This window comes from Castanea sativa, chromosome 2, assembly GCF_040712315.1.
Source record: "Castanea sativa cultivar Marrone di Chiusa Pesio chromosome 2, ASM4071231v1".
Taxonomy (NCBI): Eukaryota; Viridiplantae; Streptophyta; class Magnoliopsida; order Fagales; family Fagaceae; genus Castanea; species Castanea sativa.
This window is the reverse complement of record NC_134014.1, coordinates 14,503,157-14,526,110: the sequence shown is the minus strand read 5'-3', so window position 1 is coordinate 14,526,110 and position 22,954 is coordinate 14,503,157. Positions and strand designations below refer to the sequence as shown.

At 36.6% G+C, this 22,954-nt stretch overlaps 1 protein-coding gene across 4 annotated transcripts in view; it reads left to right on the top strand.

Annotated features, from left to right (window-relative positions):
* The window catches only part of LOC142624631 (uncharacterized), an 89,331-nt gene that overhangs the window by 36,063 nt on the left and 30,314 nt on the right, over positions 1 to 22,954 (top strand). For all 4 annotated transcript variants that reach the window (XM_075798286.1, XM_075798287.1, XM_075798284.1 and 1 more), the window contains exons 31-38: positions 1,155 to 1,263; positions 1,346 to 1,489; positions 3,246 to 3,521; positions 3,681 to 4,355; positions 6,072 to 6,290; positions 16,436 to 16,539; positions 20,887 to 21,182; positions 21,356 to 21,440. In XM_075798286.1, the coding sequence (XP_075654401.1) occupies positions 1,155 to 1,263; positions 1,346 to 1,489; positions 3,246 to 3,521; positions 3,681 to 4,355; positions 6,072 to 6,290; positions 16,436 to 16,539; positions 20,887 to 21,182; positions 21,356 to 21,440 (1,908 nt within the window). The remainder of the gene's footprint in view (positions 1 to 1,154; positions 1,264 to 1,345; positions 1,490 to 3,245; positions 3,522 to 3,680; positions 4,356 to 6,071; positions 6,291 to 16,435; positions 16,540 to 20,886; positions 21,183 to 21,355; positions 21,441 to 22,954) is intronic.

Genomic DNA, 22,954 nt, shown 5'->3' with positions numbered 1-22,954 from the left:
TAATTGAAGTAATTCAGTTGTTTTGCTCTTATGGAGTGTGGTGCTGGCAGAGGCGGTAGTGGTGGTGGTGATGGCAATGGTATTGGTGGTAATGGCAATAACTATTTGGTGGTGGTGGTATTGCGGACAGCTTTGAGGAAGCGATGAGTCAGTGGTGGCCATAGTGGCAATCTATGTACAGTTTTGGCCACATTGATGGTGGCAGTGGCTGGAATATATGGTGTTGGTAGTAATAGAGGGAAGTTCCTACATGATGGGTGTTGGTGGTGTGGCTGCAACTGTCATGAATGATGGCAGTGAGGTTGGTGTAGCATTGGAGATGGTGGTGGCTTTGGTGTTGCGTTGTGTATTGGTGGTGGTACTGGCAGCTACGTGGTGACTTTTGCTGTGGAACATTGGACCTTTGGTAATGTTAATGGTTGGTGGCAATGATGGCGGAGGTCTTAGTAAGGGCGGTGTTGACAATGAAAAAATGGTAGTAGTGTTTGGATAGTGGTGGCAATGTTGGTGGTGGTGTGGGTGTGGGTGGGAGTGGAGTGACAGGGTTGGAAACCATTACTTTTTTACGTGGAATATTTGGATAGAAAACACCCCCTTTTTCTCTTTCTAATTTTGCTTTGTGAGATTTTGGCTTTCCATAGCTGTCCTCTCAAGTTTCTCCAATATTTCTTGAAATCCTTTTCTATTGACCCAACAATGAAATTCCCAAGTTCATACAATTTATCGTCGAGCTGCACCCTTGTAGGTCTAATTTTGCTGAAAGACCACATACATAAACATCGTTGTGGCTAAAAGATTATGCCCATCACCATATTTTCAGTTTTCAAAAGTAGCATGGTTTTTGAAATTGAGTCAAATCATCTTCTTACTCTGCTGTGAGTTTTTATATTATTTTATTTTAAGACTAGGGCTACAAAGTCTGGTACTAAACTCTTTCTCATGGATTTATATGGTTATGGAAACTTTTGTTCTCCTCTTTTTATCTTTTTTAAATATAAAAATAATAATAGTAATAATTTCCTCATTTTTTTTGTGATTTTAAAGGTTGTGGGCAAAAAGAATTTTTATTTTCTTGCTTTGACTGGATGTTAAGTTTTGTAAACTTAATGTGTATTGTTTTTAGTTCTTGAGTGTAATCTTTTGGTATTTTGCAGTTTCATTCAACTTGACCTGGGCCAGCTGCATATGACAAATGAATTTAGTTGGCATGGTGGCCCAGAGAAAGATCCTTCAGCTGTCCATATTGATGTTCTTCATGCTGAGGTAGGTATTTTGAAAAGATAAATTAAAAATTATAGTGTTGCAATTTTAATTGCTTATTGTTCACACCAGCACAATGTTGCAGGTTTTGGGGATCAACATGTCTGTAGGAATCGATGGTTGTATAGGTAAGCCAATGATAAGGGAAGTCCAAGGATTTGAGGTTTATGTGCGCCGAAGTTTGAGAGACGTGTTTAGAAAAGTCCCAACATTTTCTCTAGAAGTGAAGGTAAGTTTTGTGCTTGAAATTCCAGAGATAGTTTCCATACTACAGTAGAAAAATGAGTGTTAAAATTTTTGTGGTTTCTTTGTGCTCAATAGTTTCTGCAATGGCAATAACCATGCATATTGTTATACTGTCATAGAGGAAAATTATTCTCCCTTGTTGTCTGTGATATCTTTATAGCTCTAGATATATATTCCTTGACTCATTTCAAGCCGGATCTTACTTGTATTTGAGGTATTTAATATATATTTGGGTTGCTTGCTTACTTCTCCCAGTTCTATTGGTTCCAATGAGTTTAAAACCCAAGTCTGTTCTTGTTGTGGCAAGTTTATATGAACTTTTGGTGCGATTTGTTTCATAACATCAATAGCTGCCCTTGCAGTATATGTCTTCAGTGAAATGCTCAATTGATGCTGTTTGTTTCTAATTATAATTTTATTAATCATATTTATGATTTGTCTTGGATTTCTTTTGACTTATTTGTTGAGAAACCAGTGAATAAGGTCCTGTGCTGGTTTTTCCTGAGAAATGAAGTTTCTTGAACTCACTACTCTTTCTTTTGTCCTTTTTAATGTCTTTTTGATGTGCAAAATAAAAGATGATGGTGTCTCGTTTCGGGCAATAACTGATGGGATTGCTTTTTAATGAATTTATTTTACCTATAAAAAAAATATGTTGGCTGATAAATTTTCAAAATAAAAGGTATCTATTATGTATTATTCCAAGTTCCCAACTAGTAATTTTGCTCTTCTAAGTTGCAATAGCCTAAGGTTTTGCCATGTGGTGCACAACTTGAGAAGGAAATAGATTAGTCTCTATTTAGCCTCCACCTCACCAAAACTTTTAATTATTTGTTTAAATATTTTTAGTATTCTTTTCTATTCATCAAAACAATACGTTTTTTTTTTTTTAACAATTTTTTTATTTAATTATAAAAAAAACCTTTTTCTTTTATGATAAAATATTAATTTATTGTCATGTGTTTAATGAGGTACATGAAATTCATTTATAAGTATTAAGTTTTTATAAGTGTTGCACTAGTTATTAATATAAAAGGGAATTTATATGTTTTTTGCTCACATTAAGGGGGGAGGGAGGATTTAAATTTGGGTTCTTCCAAGTAATGTCACTGAAACACACTGATCTTAATGATTTATATGGTTATTTTTCTAAGATTTATATAAAAAAAACAGCTGATTTAGAATATGGCATTCCTGCTCAAATTTATTTGCTTTAGCAACAGTTAAAACAAAAATCAGCAAAACACAAAAGGAAATTTAATAATACATGCAATCAAAGATATAGAAAAATAATTATGTATTTAAGTTAGTAAAAAAAATTTAAATATTTGTGAGTTCATTCAAACAATATGTTTTATACTGAATTATATTAATCATAATTTCTCACATTTTTTAATGACCTATAATATAATTAATTCTCAAATATAATACTCATTAATGAATTATAAAGATAATAGTTTTTAGTATTATGATTCTACTTTGACTGCCTAACACTAGTGTCAGAATATGAGTGATTCCACATGAATGACACTGGTATTTTGGGCGGCCTAGCAAAGGTGGAGGAATGAGAATGCAGGATGTCCTATTTTGAAATTTAGGTTTATGGTGCATTTCATATGCTTCTGGTTTGTTAGTTTCATGGTATCTTATATTGGAGTATTATTCATTTATTTTTTGGATGTGCGTGTAGCATGATTCTTTAGTTGACACTTGACACTGATGTGTGATATTTTAAGCAGGTAGGTTTATTGCATGGTGTAATGTCTGACAAAGAATACAAAGTTATTCTGGATTGTGGTTTAATGAACTTGTGTGAAGAGCCTAGGCTTCCTCCAAGTTTTCGAGGCAGCAAATCTGGTTCAAAGGATGCCATGAAGGTTCTGGTTGACAAGGTCAACATGAATAGTCAAATGCTACTCTCTCGTACTGTTACTATAGTGGGTGTTGTGGTCGACCATGCTTTGTTAGAGTTGTGTAATGGCATTCAGGAGTCATCACCTTTAGCTCAGATTGCAGTGAGTAATTTTGTCTTTTAAATGCAAATGGATTTTGAGATTGATTATATATGTAATTAAATAAATAAATGTATTTTTATATGTAGTGACATTCATATATATATCTTTTTCTAGCGTTGGCTGGTATGACTTACCTTCCTTGTTTGTTTGGTTTTTCAGCTAGAAGGTCTTTGGGTATCATATCGGATGACGTCGTTGTCTGAAACTGACCTCTATGTGACCATTCCCAAATTTTCTATTCTAGATATTCGCCCTGATACAAAACCTGAGATGCGACTGATGCTTGGATCATCTACTGATGCTTCCAAACAAGCTTCTCCAGGAAATTTTCCGTTTTTCTTGAACAAGAGCAGTTCTAGGAGAACAAATTCTGAAGCTGGACTAGACATTGATGTGCCAATATCCACAATGTTCTTGATGGACTATAGATGGCGAATATCATCCCAATCATTTGTGGTTCGGGTTCAGCAGCCTCGAGTTCTTGTTATACCTGATTTCCTTCTTGCCGTGGGTGAGTTCTTTGTTCCAGCTTTGGGAACAATAACAGGAAGGGATGAAACCATGGATCCTAGAAACGATCCAATAAGTATGAAAAATAGCGTTGTACTCTCAGAACCTATTTACAAACAGAGCGAAGATGTGGTGCACCTGTCCCCAAGTAGACAATTGGTTGCTGACTCTTTGGGCATTGATGAATACACATATGATGGTTGTGGAAAGATTATCTGTTTAAGTGAGAAAACAGATGTGAAGGAATTCCATTCATCCAGATATCGACCGATTATAATTATTGGACGTGGTAAGAGGTTGCGGTTTGTTAATGTAAAAATTGAGGTACAAACGCTTCCAACCTATTTTTGATTATTTGTGATATTACTTAAATCTGTTTCATATTTATATAGGTGGAGTAAAAATATGCCTTGGAATAAAAAAATCCAAGTAAAACAGATTATTGTAAGGAAACTCATGCTAAGGAAGGAGGCAAAAATTTCATTGTAAGTACAGTGAAAAAAAAAAAAAAAAGTTGTCGAGCCTTGTAGCTCAACTGGTTGGCACCTCATGGCACGTCCATTACATCTAGGGTTTAAATCCCTCCTCCCTTGTTGTAACTATTGAATCATAAAAAAGAAAAAGAAAAAGTGAATGAGGAGCTACTAAACATCAATTTGAATTGGGCATGAGAATAATAAACATAACATTTTCCATATGTGAATGAGAAGTTGTCCTTGTATGCATAGAATCAAATAGTGGATATCATATAGCTAATGTATTTTTTGTCATGTAAGCATTCCAAATTCAGTTCAATAATGTGTTAATCCATGTAATTCTGAACCGTGTGAGTGTGGATGGAAAGTCTATACTGACTTTTTATTGGTTTAAGTATGTGACCTTGTTTAATTATTATTTCTTTTAAGTAGCCATTGTATGAGGATGTTCATGGTACCTCCTTAATTCACGCAGGGCAAAACTTAAGGACAGCTCCTTAAGTGCTGTAAATGAGGTTCCCCAATTAAATTCAAACACATGTTTTTGTTACCCAATGTAACACAAGCAATGTTATATTTCCCAAGGATTATTAAATTCTCATTATAACCATATGTTTGAATCTAACTGGGGAACCTAATTTACAATACCTAAGAAGCTGTACCTAAGTCTTACCCTATTCATGTAATGATCTTCTAATCTAACATGGAATGTTCCTGTTAATGCTGAATTCTAGACCTTTATTCTGCAATGTATAAAAATCTTAAGGCTCGCTCCGTTTGTTTCGCTGAAAAATGTTTTGCGGAAAATATTTTCAGCATTTTACTATGTTTTTTTCATTGTAAAATTTGGTCAAACCTAAAAACATTTTCTGTTGACCATAAAATCCTTTGTAAAATGTTTTACCTTTAAAAACTTGGTAAAACATTTTACAAAAAAACACAGTGGCTTTCCTCCCCCATCTAGTGGCTGGGTCGCTGGACTGCTCGCCCTGGCCACTGGTGGCTAAGCCGCCTGTTTTGGTGGTTTTGTGATTGAAATTTTTTACATATCACACTTAACACTTAAAAATATTTTATTGAAAATGTTTTCAAATGTAAAATAGTTTCATTGAAAATATTTCACATTTAAAATCATTTAACAATGAAAAAAAAAAGTTTTAAGGATTCCATGAATGCTTACTTATGAACATTTCTGTTGTGTGTGTTTGTTTATATGTGCTAAGTTATTTCATCTTGGTTTCTAGTGGCATCCAAATATGAATATGAATTCAGTTTTGCTGAATATCAGGCATTATGCTTCACAAAATACCAAACTGGCTTATTTCAAGATTTATTAGGATGATATTTGTGACTATTCTCTTGCCAAGAGCCTTGTAGCTCAACTGACACCTCATGATATTTCCAACAGAAACATCCAAGGTTTAAATCCCCCTCCCCCAACTATCGAATTTATCCCGAAAAAAAAAAAAAAAAATCTCTATTGGATTAGCTCTATCTTCCACTGACATTTCTTTTGGGTTAGCTCTATGAGCATTTAAACTGATTTTTTTGTTCATGTATCCAGAATGGCGATCTTTTGAGGAAGTATACATACTTGAGTAATGATAGTAGCTACTCAGTCTCATCGGAAGATGGTGTTGATGTTATGTTGCTGGACAAATCCTCATCGGATGTTGACAAAAAAAGTATATACTACTTGCATGAATCATCAGACACCTCAAATATCTCTTCACATTCTCAAAATGATCCAAATAGGATCCAGAGTTTCACCTTTGAAACCCAGGTGAGGGGACTTTCAGCATTGATTTCATTTGCAGATAAAGTTTTCTTTTAGACTGTTTTCGCCTTTTGTTTACTGTTAGGGGGCATTTGGTTCGCATGATGCTACATTACAGTAATGTAACATTTTTGTGATGTTAGATTCATTTATTCTCATTACAATGATATAACTTTATTGTGTTTGGTTGGCTCCTAACATTCACAGGATCATTACAATTTTTACTTTTGAATTTCTGAACATATCTATTTTACCTAACTAAACCAAAAAAAAAAAAAAATAAAAAATTAAAAAACAGAAAATAATGGAACATATTTTTATTACACTTTCTCACTAACCAAACAACTCAAATCTATAGAAAATGAAACAATTTTGTTTCTGTTTCCCACACTTTCTCTCCAACCAAAAAAACTTTAGTCATTTTCTTCACTTTCTCACCACCCAAGCAAACAAAGAACAAACCAAAATTCAAGAATATTCTCCAATCTCCACCACCATTTCATGAAATGTAGATGGAGGATACGAAATCGAAACTCTAGGGCTCAATACAAGTAATCAAAAATCGTAATTGAAATTTGCCCAACGAAATCGAATTTGAAACCGTGGGCAACAAAGAGACGGTGGTGGATATCGTGGGAGAGGAGAAAGAGATGTTGATGAAGAAGAGCGCCAGAGATGATACTAACGGTGGTGTTTGTCACCGGTGCCGGAGTCTTGAGATTTGGTGACAAAGAGAGGAGGCTGGGATTTGATTTTGATGAGAAAGAGGCTAGGGTTTGAAAATATATATGGGCAATTTTTTTTTTTTTTTGATAAGTAAGAATGATATACATACGAAAGGCTACCATATCCAAGAAAAGCATAGAGCAAACCAGAAAATTACAAGAAGAGAAAAGAAAACAGAGAAAATACATAATAGAAAACCAAACAACAGATTAATTACAAAGAGAGCTAAGAAAAGAAGGGAAAGAATCACTAGTCGTGAGTCCTCAAGCCCGAGACCAATCAAAAAGAGTTCCACTAAAAGAAGTAAGCATCTGATCACCTGAACTATCTAAATCCTCAAAAATCCGTCAAATCCGTTCCTTCCAAAGACACCATAATATGCACAACGGATCTAAATTCTAGATTTGAGATGAATGCTTCCTTACCCAATTCCACCAGCCAAAATTTTTTTGGAATTGATCTAGGTATGACCCACGATACTCCAAAAGTTATAAAAACAAAGCTCCATAACCGATAAGCCATCTCGCAATGAAGGAGTAAGTGGTCCACCGTTTCCCCACAATGTCGACACATAATGCACCAGTCCACAAAATCCAAGCCTCTCAATCTCAGGTTATCACCCATTAGGATCTTATTCTAAGCTACACACCAAACAAAGAAAGAAACACGTCTAGGGACCTTAACTCTCCGTACACCTTTTCAAGGAAAGACAATTGAAAGAGAATCCCGCAACTTGTTATAATACAATCGGATGTCAAAATCCCCATTAGGCTTCAACTTCCATCTCAACTGGTCTCCAACATGCATTGAAGGAGTATTGGCTCCTAAGATACGAAGTAAATGCAGCCCTTCATCCATCTTCCAATCATTAAATTCCTGAATAAAATGAACATTCCAAATTCTTCTATTCTCTGCCCCTTGCCTTGACAAAGAAGCTTCTACAAAGGCCTCCTTGTAAATAGCAATACCATCTAGCCTCGGGAAAGCCACTTGGAAAGGTTGATTCCCATACCACCCATTCTGCCAAAATCTCACTCTATTCCTCAACCCAACAACAAACTGAACGTTTTTGTTAAAATCCTCCCAGCCCATACGAATACCTCTCCACAAACCACACCCATGAACTCCCCTACCTAACTTAGAAGTCCATCCCCCCCACTCTTCCTCAAACTTTGAAGCTACCACCCTCCTCCACAGCCGATTCTCCTCTTTCCCAAACTGCCACAACCATTTCCCCAATAATGCCTTATTGAACGTGGTAAGTTTTCTTATACCTAAACCACCGTTAGCTATGGGCACACAAACTTTATCCCATCCTACCAGATGAGTCTTACTATCACTTCATAGAAAATCCCTTTGCAATTTTTCAATTCTATTAGCCACATAAGTAGGAATGGTGAATAGCGATAGAAAATAGGTAGGAAGACTAGATAATGTGCTCTTAAGTAACGTCAATTTACCCCCCTTAGACATACAACTTCCATCCGGCCAACTTCCGCTCAATTTTTTCCGAAATAGGATTCTAAATTGAAGGAGAGTTATGCGTAGCCCCCAATGGCATGCCAAGATAAGTCATGGGTAAAGTTCCAACTTTGCAACCCAAAATTTCAGCCAAGGCATGCACATCATCTACCTCCCCTATTGGAACCATTTCACTCTTCTGCACATTGACCTTCAAACCTGTCACAGCTTGAAAACAAAGTAACAACAACCGAATATGAAGAATTTGCTCCACATCTTTATCACAAAAAAAAAATAGTGTCATCTGTAAACAATAGATGTGAAACACATTTCCCACCGCCCCTCCTTCCTCTACTTTAAAATCACGGATTAAGCTTGCTCCCTTTACTCTTCTCAATATCCTACTAAAAACCTCCATCATATTCAAAAACAGCATAGGGGATAGTGGATTCCCTTGTCTTAAGCCCCTGGAGCTACCAAAAAAATATGTTGGAGACCCATTAATCAAGACGGAGAACTGAACTATGGATATTCAAGTACAAATTCACTTACACCACTTCACCCCAAAGCCCATCCTATTCAACAAATCTAGAAGAGCCTCCCAATTCACATGATCGTAGGCTTTCTCAACATCAAGTTTACATATGACCCCAGGAACCTAACTCTTCACTGGGCTATCAACACATTCATTCGCAATAAGAACCGAATCAAGGATTTGTCTCCCACCCATAAAGCTGTTCTGAGTTTCAGACATCAATTGATCTAAAACCATTCTCATACGATTTGCCAAAACCTTAGCCAAGATTTTATACACTCCCCACCAAGCTAATAGGCCGGAAATCTCTAAAATTAGAGGCATCATTCTTTTTTGGAATTAAAGCATTGAAGGTAGCATTAAGAGATTTTTCAAACTTACAATATTGAAAAAACTCATCAAAGACCGCTAAGACGTCTTTTTCCACTACTCCCCAACAATGATGATAAAAAGCCATAGTAAACCCATCCGGACTTGGAGCTTTGTCCCCTTCCAAGTCTCTTACAACTTGAGAAATCACCTCTTTCTCAAACCTTCTTTCAAGCCAAACCCTCTCCATATCCCCAATACAATCAAACTCCAAGCCTTCCACAAAAGGCCTCCACTCCTCAAACTCCTTATACAAATTTTTATAAAATTGTACTACTAGAGCAGTTACCTCAGATTCCTCCTCAAAAACCACTCCATCCACCTCCAAAATCCTCAAATGATTATGCCTTCTATGGGAGTTTTCCATCTTGAAGAAGAACTTGGTGTTGTTATCCCCTTCCTTTATACATAACATTCTAGATTTTTGTCTCCAAGAAATTTCTTTCATAGAAAGAAGATGCTCCACCTTGGACCTCAAATCTACCTTATAACATTTCTCCCCATCAGTGAATCCAAGCTCCTCTTCCTTAGCATCTAAAATTTTCAACTCCTCCGGCAATTGTTTCTTTCGACGATCTACATTACCAAACTCTCTACGATTCCGCTGAACTATGTCCTCCTTCAATGCCTTTAGTTTCTTGGCAAGCACAAAACTAGGTGTACCTACAAATGAGGCCAATTCCACCAGGACTGAACTTTATCCACAAATTCATCTGTCTTCAACCACATGTTTTCAAACCTGAAAGGACCCTTCCCCCTTGCCATTCCCCCTACCTCCAAGAGAATTGGATTGTGATCTGAAATGGGACGAGGTAAAATCCTTTGTATCCGGATAGTGTTCCTCCCAATCATGAGTGATCAAAGCTCTATCAATCCGAGTGATGGAAATCAAGATCAATTGATTGAGAACTTGAACTAGAATTGCATTAAAATTAAGAATTAAAGCTGGAATTACAAAGAAACTAGAGAAACAAGTTTCTGTCCAGGTCTTGGTCTAAAACTAAATTATATTCACATCAAAAACTGATTGTACTCTTACATGGCTAGCCTATTTATAATCTTCAACTACGAGGAAATAAAGTAGCTAATAGTTACATAAGTCAAAGTTGTAATTAAAGAGGATACATGGCAGATATGAGAAGTCAAAATAAGGGGCTGCTGGCTGTCCTAAGAGGTCAGAAAGGTTGGCTGGCTGTTTGTCTTGTAGAGGGTGGCTGGTTGTCAGTCCTAATGGTAGAGGGGGGGTTGATTGGCTGTTTGTCAGTCCTAATGGTAGAGGGGGGGTTGGTTGGCTGGCCTAAGGATAGAGAGTGGCTGCATCACCGAGACATTGATGGTTGATCTATACCACTAGACCAAGTATAGATACCTCCTTCCAGCTGCAAATCAACCAAATTAAGGTCCTCAATAAATTCAGAGAATCTTTACATAGTTGGAGTTATATGTGTTCCACCCAAACGTTCACTTGGAAACCTTACAATATTAAAGTCCCCAAAACAACACCACGATATCCTCCAATATTGCTGAATACCAACCAATTCATCCCACGTGTCCCCTGTCATTGTTATCATTTAGGCCATAAACCCCTAAGCATGCCCATATAAAACCATCTACCACCCCTTGCCACTAAACCGATACTGAGAAAGTACCAACCATGGCCTCCATCTTTTCCAAAGCCCTCTTCTCCCACATAATCAATACCCAACCAGCAGTCTGATCTGCCTCCAAAGCAACCCAATCCACATACGGACAACTCCACAAACTACAAACCATTTCTCTATCCATCCTAGCAATCTTTGTCTCCTGTAAACATACTACATCACACTTCCACTCTCGTAACAAATTTTTCACTACCAAACATTTCTAAGAATCATTTAAACCTTTACATTCCATGAAATCATTTTTAGCTTCATAACAACTAAAGTCTCCCAGCTACTTACAAAAGCACCAATTACACATTCTATCTCTCATCATAATTCACCTAAGAGACCAAATTTCTCAGCTCTCTTCTTCCCTTGTTTTTAGATTTAACAACTTTTCGCTTACCACTGACTTCCCTATGTGACACATTGGCTGCCTCCATCACAAATTCCAGCCTTTGTAGTAGAGCAATGCATAGTTTCTCACGACAACTCATAGAAAGCCCAACCTATTTACTGAAACCAGGAATTCTGCATTTCACCCATCCAAAAAATTCAACTTAGCCTCAAGACTCAAAATCTCACCATCCCTCTCTTGTTCTACCGAAGTAGCCAACCCATCTGAAGCAATAATCTTCAAAGGAGCACAAACTAAGAATTCCTTGCTCTCACTAAAACCCACTGATAAAATCATTGCATCTGCCGCTGAAAGGGAGACCCCAGGTAAGCTAAGAGAATCTGCCTGAACCACTGCCTTCTCCTCCCCACCCATCTCACCCAAGTCCACGATTCCAGCTCTTGCCAATCCCATAAGAAGATCAAAACAAGAAGGGCTAATCAACTGCGGCAACGGGATGAGGTTCAACAACCATAGGATTGTCGAAACCGATCCTCCATTCATCAGCTTAAAACCAAAAACACAAATTCCATTGCAAATGACACTCTCTACAATCTTCTAAGGCTTATGGAGGCAGTGCGACACCTTTTTTGGCAATTCTATACTCCTCTGAGACACCGAAAGAATCTCTTCATCCTTCTCGGCGTCATAATAAACTTTCCGAGGCTTAGCGGGATAGTGCACCACTTGTGCCGGCATCACAACACTCGTCGCAGACACCGAAAGGCTCTCTCCAGCCTTCTTGGCCTCAACATAATCCTTTGGAGGCGGTACATCACGCCACCTGTCTTGGCGGAGCAATACTCATTAAAGGCACTGAGAAACCCTTTCCATCCTTCTCGGCCTCAACCCATGCCTTCTGTGGCATCATGATACATCCCTCCACCTGTGCCGGCACCACCAAGTTCATCACAGGCACCAAAGGGGTCTCTCCAGCCTTTTCGGCCTCATCACGGTCCTTCTGAGGTGTCTCAGTGCATCGTGCCACCTGTATCAGCGAAACAGTACTCAACAAAGGCACTGAGAACCTCTTTCCGGCATTCTCGGCCTCAACTCATGCCTTTTGTGGCATCATGATACATCCCTCCACCTGTGCCGGCACCACCAAGTTCATCACAGGCACCAAAGGGGTCTCTCCAGCCTTTTCGGCCTCATCACGGTCCTTCTGAGGTGTCTTAGTGCATCGTGCCACCTGTATCAGCGAAACAATACTCAACAAAGGCACTGAGAACCTCTTTCCGGCATTCTTGGCCTCAACTCATGCCTTTTGTGGCATCACAAAGCATCTTGCCACCTTTGCCGGCACCACAGAGCTTGTCGGAGGCACCAACCGGCTCTCGCCAACCTTCTCGAGACTATGGGCAGAGAATAGGCCCTACGTCTTTGGAGCACTCCCCAATCTCAAAAGTGTTTGGGCTAGTGGTACTTGGGCCTAAACTGGAGTTATTAACTTGTTGGGCTACCAACTTGTTAGGGCCCAAACCCAATTTACTCTTGCCAAGTTCTGTACGGGCCTATGCTACCCATTTAAAATTTCTTATTCCCCCCTCTAGTGCTATCCCAAGAAACCCATCTCTTTCCTTTCTCATCAACCTCCACAATTAATCGACTCCCTATCCAGCATGATCTCCTAATATCACTCCCCCTTCCCATTTTCATTTGATTTTGAATTCGAACTAAAACTTAATGGGAATCGTTTCCTATTTTTTGCCAGGATTTGCTCTCCTAAATTAGTATCCACATTAATGCACTGCTCCCTCCTATCTCCTCCTCCCACCACCGTTGTACCAGGCTTGTCCACCGGAATATCCCCTACCTTAGCACTTGTAAGTTTCGAATTCATTGCCAACAACCCCCTTGACTGATTCTGCCTCTCCACAAACTCCTCCTGAATCATATTTTTATCTTTATCCTTGGTTGTAATATATTGTGACTGAATCACATCCCTTGATTGCACCTGATCCTTCAATGTCTCGACAATAGACCGAGAGGGATGAAAGCCTGGCTGAGATGCAAATTTGGCCTGGCTTGAACCACCTAAAGCATATTGATCAGGTTCCAACATCTTCCTCAATTCAAGCCCAAAGACCTTCCAACCATTTTGTGCTTTGCCTCCAGGGATTATGACAGTCCTTCGACACCCGCCAACTTTGATTTTAGACACTAAAAGGAACTGACCAAAAGAGTTTGATCCTGCTGCAAAGTGTATGCGGTATCTCCTTCCCTAAGTGTAAAAAACTGTTTGGGATTGATTCTAACCACAGTGTGTTCTATATTCTTCATCAACCATAACACTGCATTCTTGCCCATGAAAACTGACTTCATGAAGAGTTTGCCCCATTCAAAAATACGTAAGGAGAATTTATTATAATGGCAATTTTGTCATTTCATTAAATTATAATCTCCCACCCATTAGTAATGTAAGATCATCCCATTTAAGAGAGTGATGTGATTAAGGTGATGTGATATATTTTGTAATCTTACATTGCCTTAATGTTAGAAAAAATTAAGTGAACCAACCACCTTAATGTCACATTACCATAATGTGCATCATATTAATGGCACATCATAGTGAACCAAACGCCCCCTTAGTTGATGGTTTGTATTATTGCTTACAGCCTTATTTTTTCTGTTAAACCTTGAAGTTTGATCCTTCTTTATAATTTTTAGTCAAACAGATATCCTGTGTTGATGAATCCATTTTAAGCCTACAACTACAATTCTCTGAGAATGGATCTCTCATTATGGGCAAGAAGCCTTCAGACAAGTTCAGAATTGTTTTTGTTATGCTTTGGACTTTAGTCATCTTCTTTTGAATTGCTTTTCTTAGATTTCTGATGTTCTCATAATGAAGTTCTACCAAGGTGCCTCTTGCCTTTCCATCAAAATCCATATTTTTTTTTGTTGAATTTTTTTTGGTAAGTAATAATTTTATTATAGGAAAATAAACAAAAAGTGCACAGGTAGTATACTAGATGCATATACAAACTGCAATTTAAAAGAACAATAATCAATAAACTCCATCAAGTTTGAGAAGGAAAACATCCTGGAGGCCATTGGAATAAAGTCCTCAGAAAGTGCATCTTCGGGTCTATAGTAGGCCTCTCACACCCATCAAAATATCTTGCATCTGTCTATCTCCAAATACACGACATCCAGCAATGAGGAATGGCCTTCCAAATCTCCTTATTGCAGTGTCGCCCAAAACGGCCTTGCCAACTCAATGGTAAATAAACTACCCTCCTAGGCATCACCCACTGAACCCCAAAAAGAGCAAAGACACTCTTGGTAATAGGGCAGTGCAATAACAAATGATCCACTTCTGCCTCTGAATAGCCAGCCTCCAGCATTGCCTATCATCTCCACAGCCTCCCACTTCTATAGAATACAAAAATAACTCTAAAAACAATGAAAGCGTCTCCAACTCCCAATGAATTGAGCCATTGCGTAATTTCATACGATCTGCCACTAGGGCTTCCTTGTCCCGAGCATTTGAAACTGCTCAGGGAAAAGACTCCTTAAGTCGTTCATTACCGCACCAAGCATAAAATAACTCTAAAAACAATGAAAGCAACTCCAACTCCCAATGAATTGAGGCATTGCGTAATGTCATACGATCTGCCACTAGCACTTCCTTATCCTGAGCATTTGAAACTGCTTAGGGAAAAGACTCCTTAAGTCTTTCATTACAACACCAAGCATCAAGTCACATATTAAGTGATGGAAAGTTCTCCACCCCTGTTGGATATACTTCCACAAGCTAATCCCATATGTCCCTTAAACAACCTTGGAGCACCAACCCCCCCTCCCCTCTGCCCTATAGACCCATACTTCCGATCTACTTCCCACCTCCACGCCATACCTCCACAACCATTTTCCTATTAGGGCTTCATTAAGCATACAAATTCCCAACAGCCAACCCCCCATTCTAATATGGGTTACAAATTTTGTCCCAACTAACCAAATGGAACTTGGATTCATCAGCCAAGCCTTTGCCTAGAATTTCTCGCTGCAATCTTTCATTTCGATGTGCTACTTCTACATGAATAGGATACAAAGACAAGAAATATGTTGGTAAATTTTGAAAGAGTACTTTTGAGCAAAGTAAGTCTACCTTCCTTTTATAAATACATTCTCTTCCATCCTACTAATCCCCTCTCTATAGTAGTGTTAAATTTTAGTGAGTTATCTTCCCCATAGAGTAATTCTAGTTCATAGAGTAATTTGTTTTTTTTATTCTTTTGATAACACGGTGAACATTTTTAAAAGAATAAACCTTTGGACTCATCTTTAGTAAGTAAAACCTACGGGCAACTGACCCTATCCTCCAGAACCAGTTGTTGGGTAATCCAAGGGCATTCATCATTGATGGGCTAAGTAATTTATCTAGTTCATAGAGTAAAGTGGACATATTCAAATCTTATTTGCTTCTCATATTGCAAACTATAGCTGGTTCAATTGGAACATGAACATTATTATTGACCTTATACCTTTGCCACTATGCATAGTCCCATTGCACAATTTTGGAAAAACTGCTCTTTGGCACTTGGTATTTATTGTGAAATGACATATCAAACAGATGGCTTTACAAATATTCTCCCCTAGACAAGTCCATTCAAGTATTGTAACCTTCTCTGGTACTTAGCCAACAGAAAGACACTGTAGCTTATTAGCAAGCTTCTGACAGATTTGGCTTATGGAATTTAATGTTGATCAAATATTGTACACTGTTTATCCATAATCCTAACTAATTGCATGACATAATCACATGATGATGTCCATGTCTCTAGACTTAAGTTTAGTTTTGTCAATTTGGGTAGACACTACCATTTAGGTTTCATCCTTTCTAATACTTTTGTTTGCTCTTGCTTAGTTATGGTAATAATTGAAAATGATAAATTTTGAATTTTTCTCAAATTGAGCCTTAAAAAAAAATCAAGTTGGGCCTCTCTCTTAAATTCTTTTTATTTTAGGGTGGCAATCTGATGATATTCTTGTTTGAATTGCTTAAATCTACATTTAGGTGGTTTCTCCTGAGTTCACCTTCTATGATGGTACAAAGTCCTCTTTGGATGATTCAACCCATGGTGAAAAGCTTCTCCGTGCAAAATTGGATTTGAGTTTCATGTAAGTGCAGCCAATTTTCCTTCTGCAGATGTAAATTATCTGCTTTTGCTTTTCTGCCCATAAGTCATTGCCAATTATTCTACTTCATTCTCTTTCTCTCTCTCTCTCTCTCACACACACACACACAACCCCACATTCACATACATGTGCACACCCTAATTAATTGACTTCTCACACCCTAATTAAGTGACTTCTCAACAGTTTTCATTCGCAAAATTGTCATTTTTGTTCCCTAAAAGCTATTGTGGCGTCAGTTTCCAATTCCAAGGGAAAAAAGAAAGAGTTCCATTAGGTCATCTTGGATGCAGTATGATAAACTACCTTTTTTGAAAAGTTTATGCTACTATAGATGGTAAATTTAATCATTTAACTATTATTCTAACCTCATTCTCACATGTGGGCCCAAATCTCTCTTAATATGCTAGGCTTAACATGTAGGATTTTTAACTCTTTTTTTTTTAAATATAATTTGGGAGGTAGAGTGGAGATGGAATTAGAGGCTTTGATACCATGATAAACTATCACTTGTCCCAAAAGCTTAAGCTGTTAGAGAATGCTGGATTTATTCATTTAACTATTATTCTAATACATTGTAGGTTACATAATGGGTTAGATAAGATGCTATTGTTAGAGGTTTGAAGGTCAATAGAGATGAGTATGCCCATATTCTAGATTACACATGGATGTTGATGGATTAAATAATAGGGAGAGGATTTGCTGCAACCATGTATGCAGCAATTGCTGCATAAAGGGTAAGGTGGCAGCTAATGAGAAGTGAGCAAATCATGGGTTAAGCTGGTCATGTTCATTGCACATGACCCTTGGACACTTGTCACTTCTCTTTGACTGCCACCTTCCCCTTTATGCAGCAATTGCTGCATACAAGTTGCAGCAAATCTTTTCCCTAAATAATATATGTTTGCAAAACTTATTTACAATAAATTTCTAAAGCTTGTCTAATTTTTAGGAAACCCTTCTTTTAGAGATTTTTTTAATAGAATTTCTTATTACTTATAAAAAAAAAAAAAGTGAGAAAACTTTTATTGGAAGTATAATGTTATAGCCATAATTCTCAAAACTTGAATTGTATTGTGAATCGATTTTTATTTTTTCTGTATCGCTTATCGTATTGTATTGTATCATATATTGTAAGATACACAAATACCTGATAAGAATATAAAAAAATTATAGATATGTATATATAAAAGTTATATTCATTATAAATTTGGAATATATTCAACTAATGACCAATTTAATCATTACTTATCTAATATACTTAGCAATACTAACTAAATAAATCAAATTAACATATGGTTATAACAACCACATCTAGAAAGCACTGGTGCGCTGATTGGGTTGGCGCACCTGAGTCCGATACGCACGGACATGCCGTGGACATGGCTGCACACGATTCTGTGACCATTTTTTTTTTTTTGGTTTTCTGATGAAAAAAAAATAAAAAAGTGGATGAGAGTAAACTAGTAAGTGAATAAAGAGAAAAGGACAAGTTTTAATATATGTATTAAATTAGGAATTTACGTAATGATACTTCCGCGACACAATATTTTTCACAATAATTTTACAATAAATTGAGGGTGGTAAACTAGTAATGGTGGTTAAAAAAAATGTTATAGTATTTGGCTTAAGTGAGAATCTATAACAACTAGGTACTTGTAAAAATATTTTGAATATAACATTACTCTAGGATTTTAGGTTATGTTTAAAATAGCAATTTAGATAAAATTTGTGTAATTTGTTTTAATGAAATTTTTAAGTTTTTATTTTAAGAGTAGTTATTGTTTTACATTTATAAATATACAAATTATATAATATGATTTGTGATATATTTTGGTTCTTATATGTGGTTTGCCTTGAGTTATTGAATATTGATGTTAATTATTGAGTAATTTGATGTGGTATAAAATTATTGGTAATCTTAAAACGGTATGCTGAAATCGGTTGGTATTGAAATATTTCATTCCAATAAACAAACCGAAACAGGGTTTGAAATGATATTCATAACATTGATTTTGACATCCTAGTTTAAAGAAAAAACCCTAAACTCATCTCAAACCCTAAATTTTGTCACTTTATTATCTACTATTTCTCTTAAATTGGTATATGTTTACCGTTATATGAAAAAATATGCTTAGCAATATATAGAAAATATAAGTAAAAATATATTTAATAATTTATTAATAAACGTATCCCGTCGCACCCGCACCTTACTTTTTCAAAATTGTCAAGTCGCCGCACCACACCCGCACCCGAACCCGAACCCGAACCCAAGTCCACACCTGTGCTTCCTAGGTCCACATTGAAATTGATTTAAACTCAAAAGTGATAATACATGATATATGAGCCAAAATAATAATTTCTTTTCATCATCTTGCCTAATCAACTCCATCTAAGTTAGTTATCATCATGTTCATCATCTTGCAAAATTGTTTTTTCATTGACATTTTCTTCATTATCATTTACTATCTCTTTTTTGTTTTATTATTCTAATAATTTTTTCTTTATATTTTTTCTTTTCTTGGCATTCTAGCTTCGTAGGCTTATAACAATAAAAACAAATTAAAAAATAATTATATTTGTATTTAATACATTATTCATAGCATAGAAAAGAAATTTGCAAATATGAAAATGAAGTGTATTGTCCAAATTTTGTCGGAGAAGGAGAAGTGGGGGGGGGGGGGGGGAAGAAAACTCATGGATATGTTATTTATTAGATTTAATTAAGCATCTCAATAATTTTTTTTAGTAAAAAGTCTAACAACTTGTTTAAATCAAATAAAACCACACGTCTATGTATCATACGGTATGTATAATTCATACGATTCAGACAATACACACTTATGTATCGGGCTATTCATGAGCACTTTCGATATGCTCTTCTCGCATATTCGATACTTACGACTTGCTCTTCTCGCGTATTCGATACTTACAACTATGATTATAGCCTTATAGGATATATCTTTTCTCTTTTTTTGATAACATAGGAGAACGTCACTCAAATTATTTGCACGTTGCAGAGCATATTGTACAACCTCACTACTATATAACTCTTACGAGCAATTGACCTCACCTGCAAGAGCTAGTTACTAGGTAATCTAGTGATTGAGGAAAATGGTGAAAAGGAAAGATGTTTTAAAAAGCTAAGTTGCTTAGAGGAATGAACTAGCTCTTCAAGAGACACACTCTTGGAATAATACCTCATAGGTGTAGATTTCTTGAATTCAAATTCAACTAATTATAATGAGGGCAGCCTTGCTTATTTATAGTTACATATGCAAGCTGCTGAGTTAGTTACGAGACCCACCATGTGGCTGCCATGTGATTGGCCATAGCCTAATTAATTTTTCTAACTAATTAATGGGCTATTGCACTTATCACTAACAACCTATCAGTTAACTAACTTTCTGTTACGAGTGATAAAGGCTATAAAAAGTAAAAAGAAACTACTTATTATACAACATAAGCTAGTAACAGCTAGCTTTAAAAATGAATTGCATCTAGGGACTTTTCGCCCTTGATGGGCTAATCAGTTTGTCCTCATTCCTAGGAGGTATCTTATAGGAGATATCAATGAAGTAAAAATTTATGATTAACAAGAAATTAATGCCTCTGTTGTTGGTATTAAGATTTAGTTCTCTCTCCCTCTCTCTCTCTCTCTCTCTCTCTCTTTGTGAAACACAAGATTGGCATACAAGAAAAGGCTTATGGTAATGATCAAGGGATTTTATTAGACGAATTCAGCTGCTAAATCTCATGATAACTAAAAGAAAACTTTTTAAAGAACAGTTTCAATCATATTTCCTGAGTAACACACATGTTCCTAAAATTTCATAATTGTAGATCATAGGAAGGTATATTTTGTTGCCTTATGTTGATGTGTGCATGTGTAACATGTTATATTTATGTTGTGTATTTTACACTTCTAAGTAAAGCTTTGTTGTTCAGCTGCAACTTTTGTTAGTATAGTGTGGTCTACATGACTGGCTCAGAAGCCTACTTGTATTGTGTGCCATACTTGATATTACTCTATGGAGGTGAATATCTCCATCCTGTTTGGGCTCTCACTCGAGAATCTCCTTTTAGCAAATGAAGAGTTTTTGAGAGATATTTGTATCAGAAGTCTTTTCACTTGTTTCTGTTACATCTGTTCTTCTTTTGTCTGGTCTACTTGTGAAATTTGTATCTTTCTTTCAGCCTTCTAGAGGAGGAATTTTAATACTCTAATGGCATTATTTTTGTGAAATAACATCTTCATTTCAATTTTGTGCATGCAAACATTTATCACAAATTTTATGCTTTTACTAGTAGATAACTTATTTATTTGAACAGGTATGCATCAAAAGAAAATGATACCTGGATTCGAGCCTTGGTGAAAGATCTCACTGTCGAGGCTGGTTCTGGTTTTATCATTCTTGATCCAGTGGATATTTCAGGGGGATATACTTCTGTTAAAGACAAAACAAATATTTCTCTGATATCAACTGATATATGTATCCATCTTTCACTTAGTGCTATTTCTGTCATTCTCAATCTGCAAAAGCAGGCAGCTGCTGCATTAGAATTTGGAAATGCAATACCCCTTGCTCCCTGTACCAACTTTGACCGGCTATGGGTGTCCCCAAAAGGTTGTCCTCACATCAACTAGAGTAAATTTAATTTTGATTGATTATTACATTCTTGTTAGACATCAATGATTGTTCTTTAGAGTAGTTTGCTCTGTAGCTTCATGAACTGGTTCTCTGAGTCTTAATTGACTTTCTGCTCTTTTCTTACACACATATGGGGGTATATTGTGCAGAAAATGGGACCCGTAATAACCTTACCTTTTGGAGACCTCGAGCTCCATCAAGTTATGTTATATTGGGAGATTGTGTGACTTCAAGGTAGAGTTACATTAAATTGATTTGTAAATTTTTCTTTTTAGTATGACAATTTATAGTTTTCATGTTAGTGACTAATAAAATAATATGTGATGTTACTAGAACGAGTGTTTAGATAGGAATGTGCCACATACTTTCTTGTGATTCTTTGATACAATGATGTTGTTTTGACTTGAAATAAAATTGTGGTTCCTTGCATATTCATCTAGTTATTTTGAAGACAAAACAGAATATAGAAAATGACATAACTTAGTAACATCCTTTGCAGCTTGCTAGTAGTTTGAACTAGTCACCATTTTTTATCTTTTGTTTATGATTGACAAATTCAGGCTCTTACTCCAGTTTGGTGTAATTTCTGTTGACTATAAGCTCCACATAAACCATCCAGCCTTATATTTTTCTTTCCTTCCCACATGTGTGTGGCTACATCTGCTCTCGTAGTTTCCTACTTTAATGGTTAATCAATACTTAAATTGAGATTCAAAGGATGAGATATAGAAGTGCTTTTTCAATGATCCTTTGGTTGGTTCATATTGTTAATTGAATGGTCATTGGATCAAAAGGCATCTCTTCTCATAAACAACTGTTGGAGGGTGAGGTTGTGGGTTCTAGACTCGATGTGCATGTGTGACTTACCATTAGGGGAAAAACAATTGGTGGAGGTTTAGGTCACGAGTTGGATTTATAATGGTTGTGCGAGTTAATTTGCTTACCATATACAAGAAGTATACATCAGAGACAGTACAGTCAAGTGCCTAAAGTACAAGTGTCCATTAAACCATGGACTAAAAAAATAGAACAAAAGTCTAACACTGCAACCCAATCCAAAAGAATCTTAAAGAAGAAAACTTTAAGATTTGGAACTACTTTTTCAAAATCACTAAAGTGCCAGTTATTTCTCTCCTGCCAAATATGCCACATCAAACAATGAGGGACCACCATCCAAATAGCACCATTCCAATGACGCCTAAACTTTCCTTGCCAACAAGCCAAAAGCTAAACCACCATCATTGGCATAACTCAATGAGTGCTAAACAAGTTGAACACCATAGACCACAGTTTAGAAGCAACAGGATAATGGATAAGGAGGTGATCTACTGATTCCCCACATTTATTTTACGCATACAACACCAATCTAAAATCCAAATTTTCTGCTTCTGAAGATTATGAATTGTCAAAATATTCCCCAAATTTACAATCCAAACAAAAAAAGCAACTCTAGGAGGGATCTTCGGCTTCCAAATAGTCTCCCAAGTAAAGGACTGGTCTAATATTTTAGTCAATATCTGGTAAAACGAACGAACCTCAAAATCTCTCCTATTAGCAGACATCCAACAAATCTTATCTTTCCCAACTCCCCTCAAAGAGACTCCATAAATACTATCCATGAAAGTGGATAAAGACTCCAATTCCCAATCCTGGATGGCTCTTACAAAATTCAAACCCCAAAAGAGAACACCATTTGGGAATTTCATTAGATCAGCCACATTTACCTCCTTATTTTGACTTACAGTGAA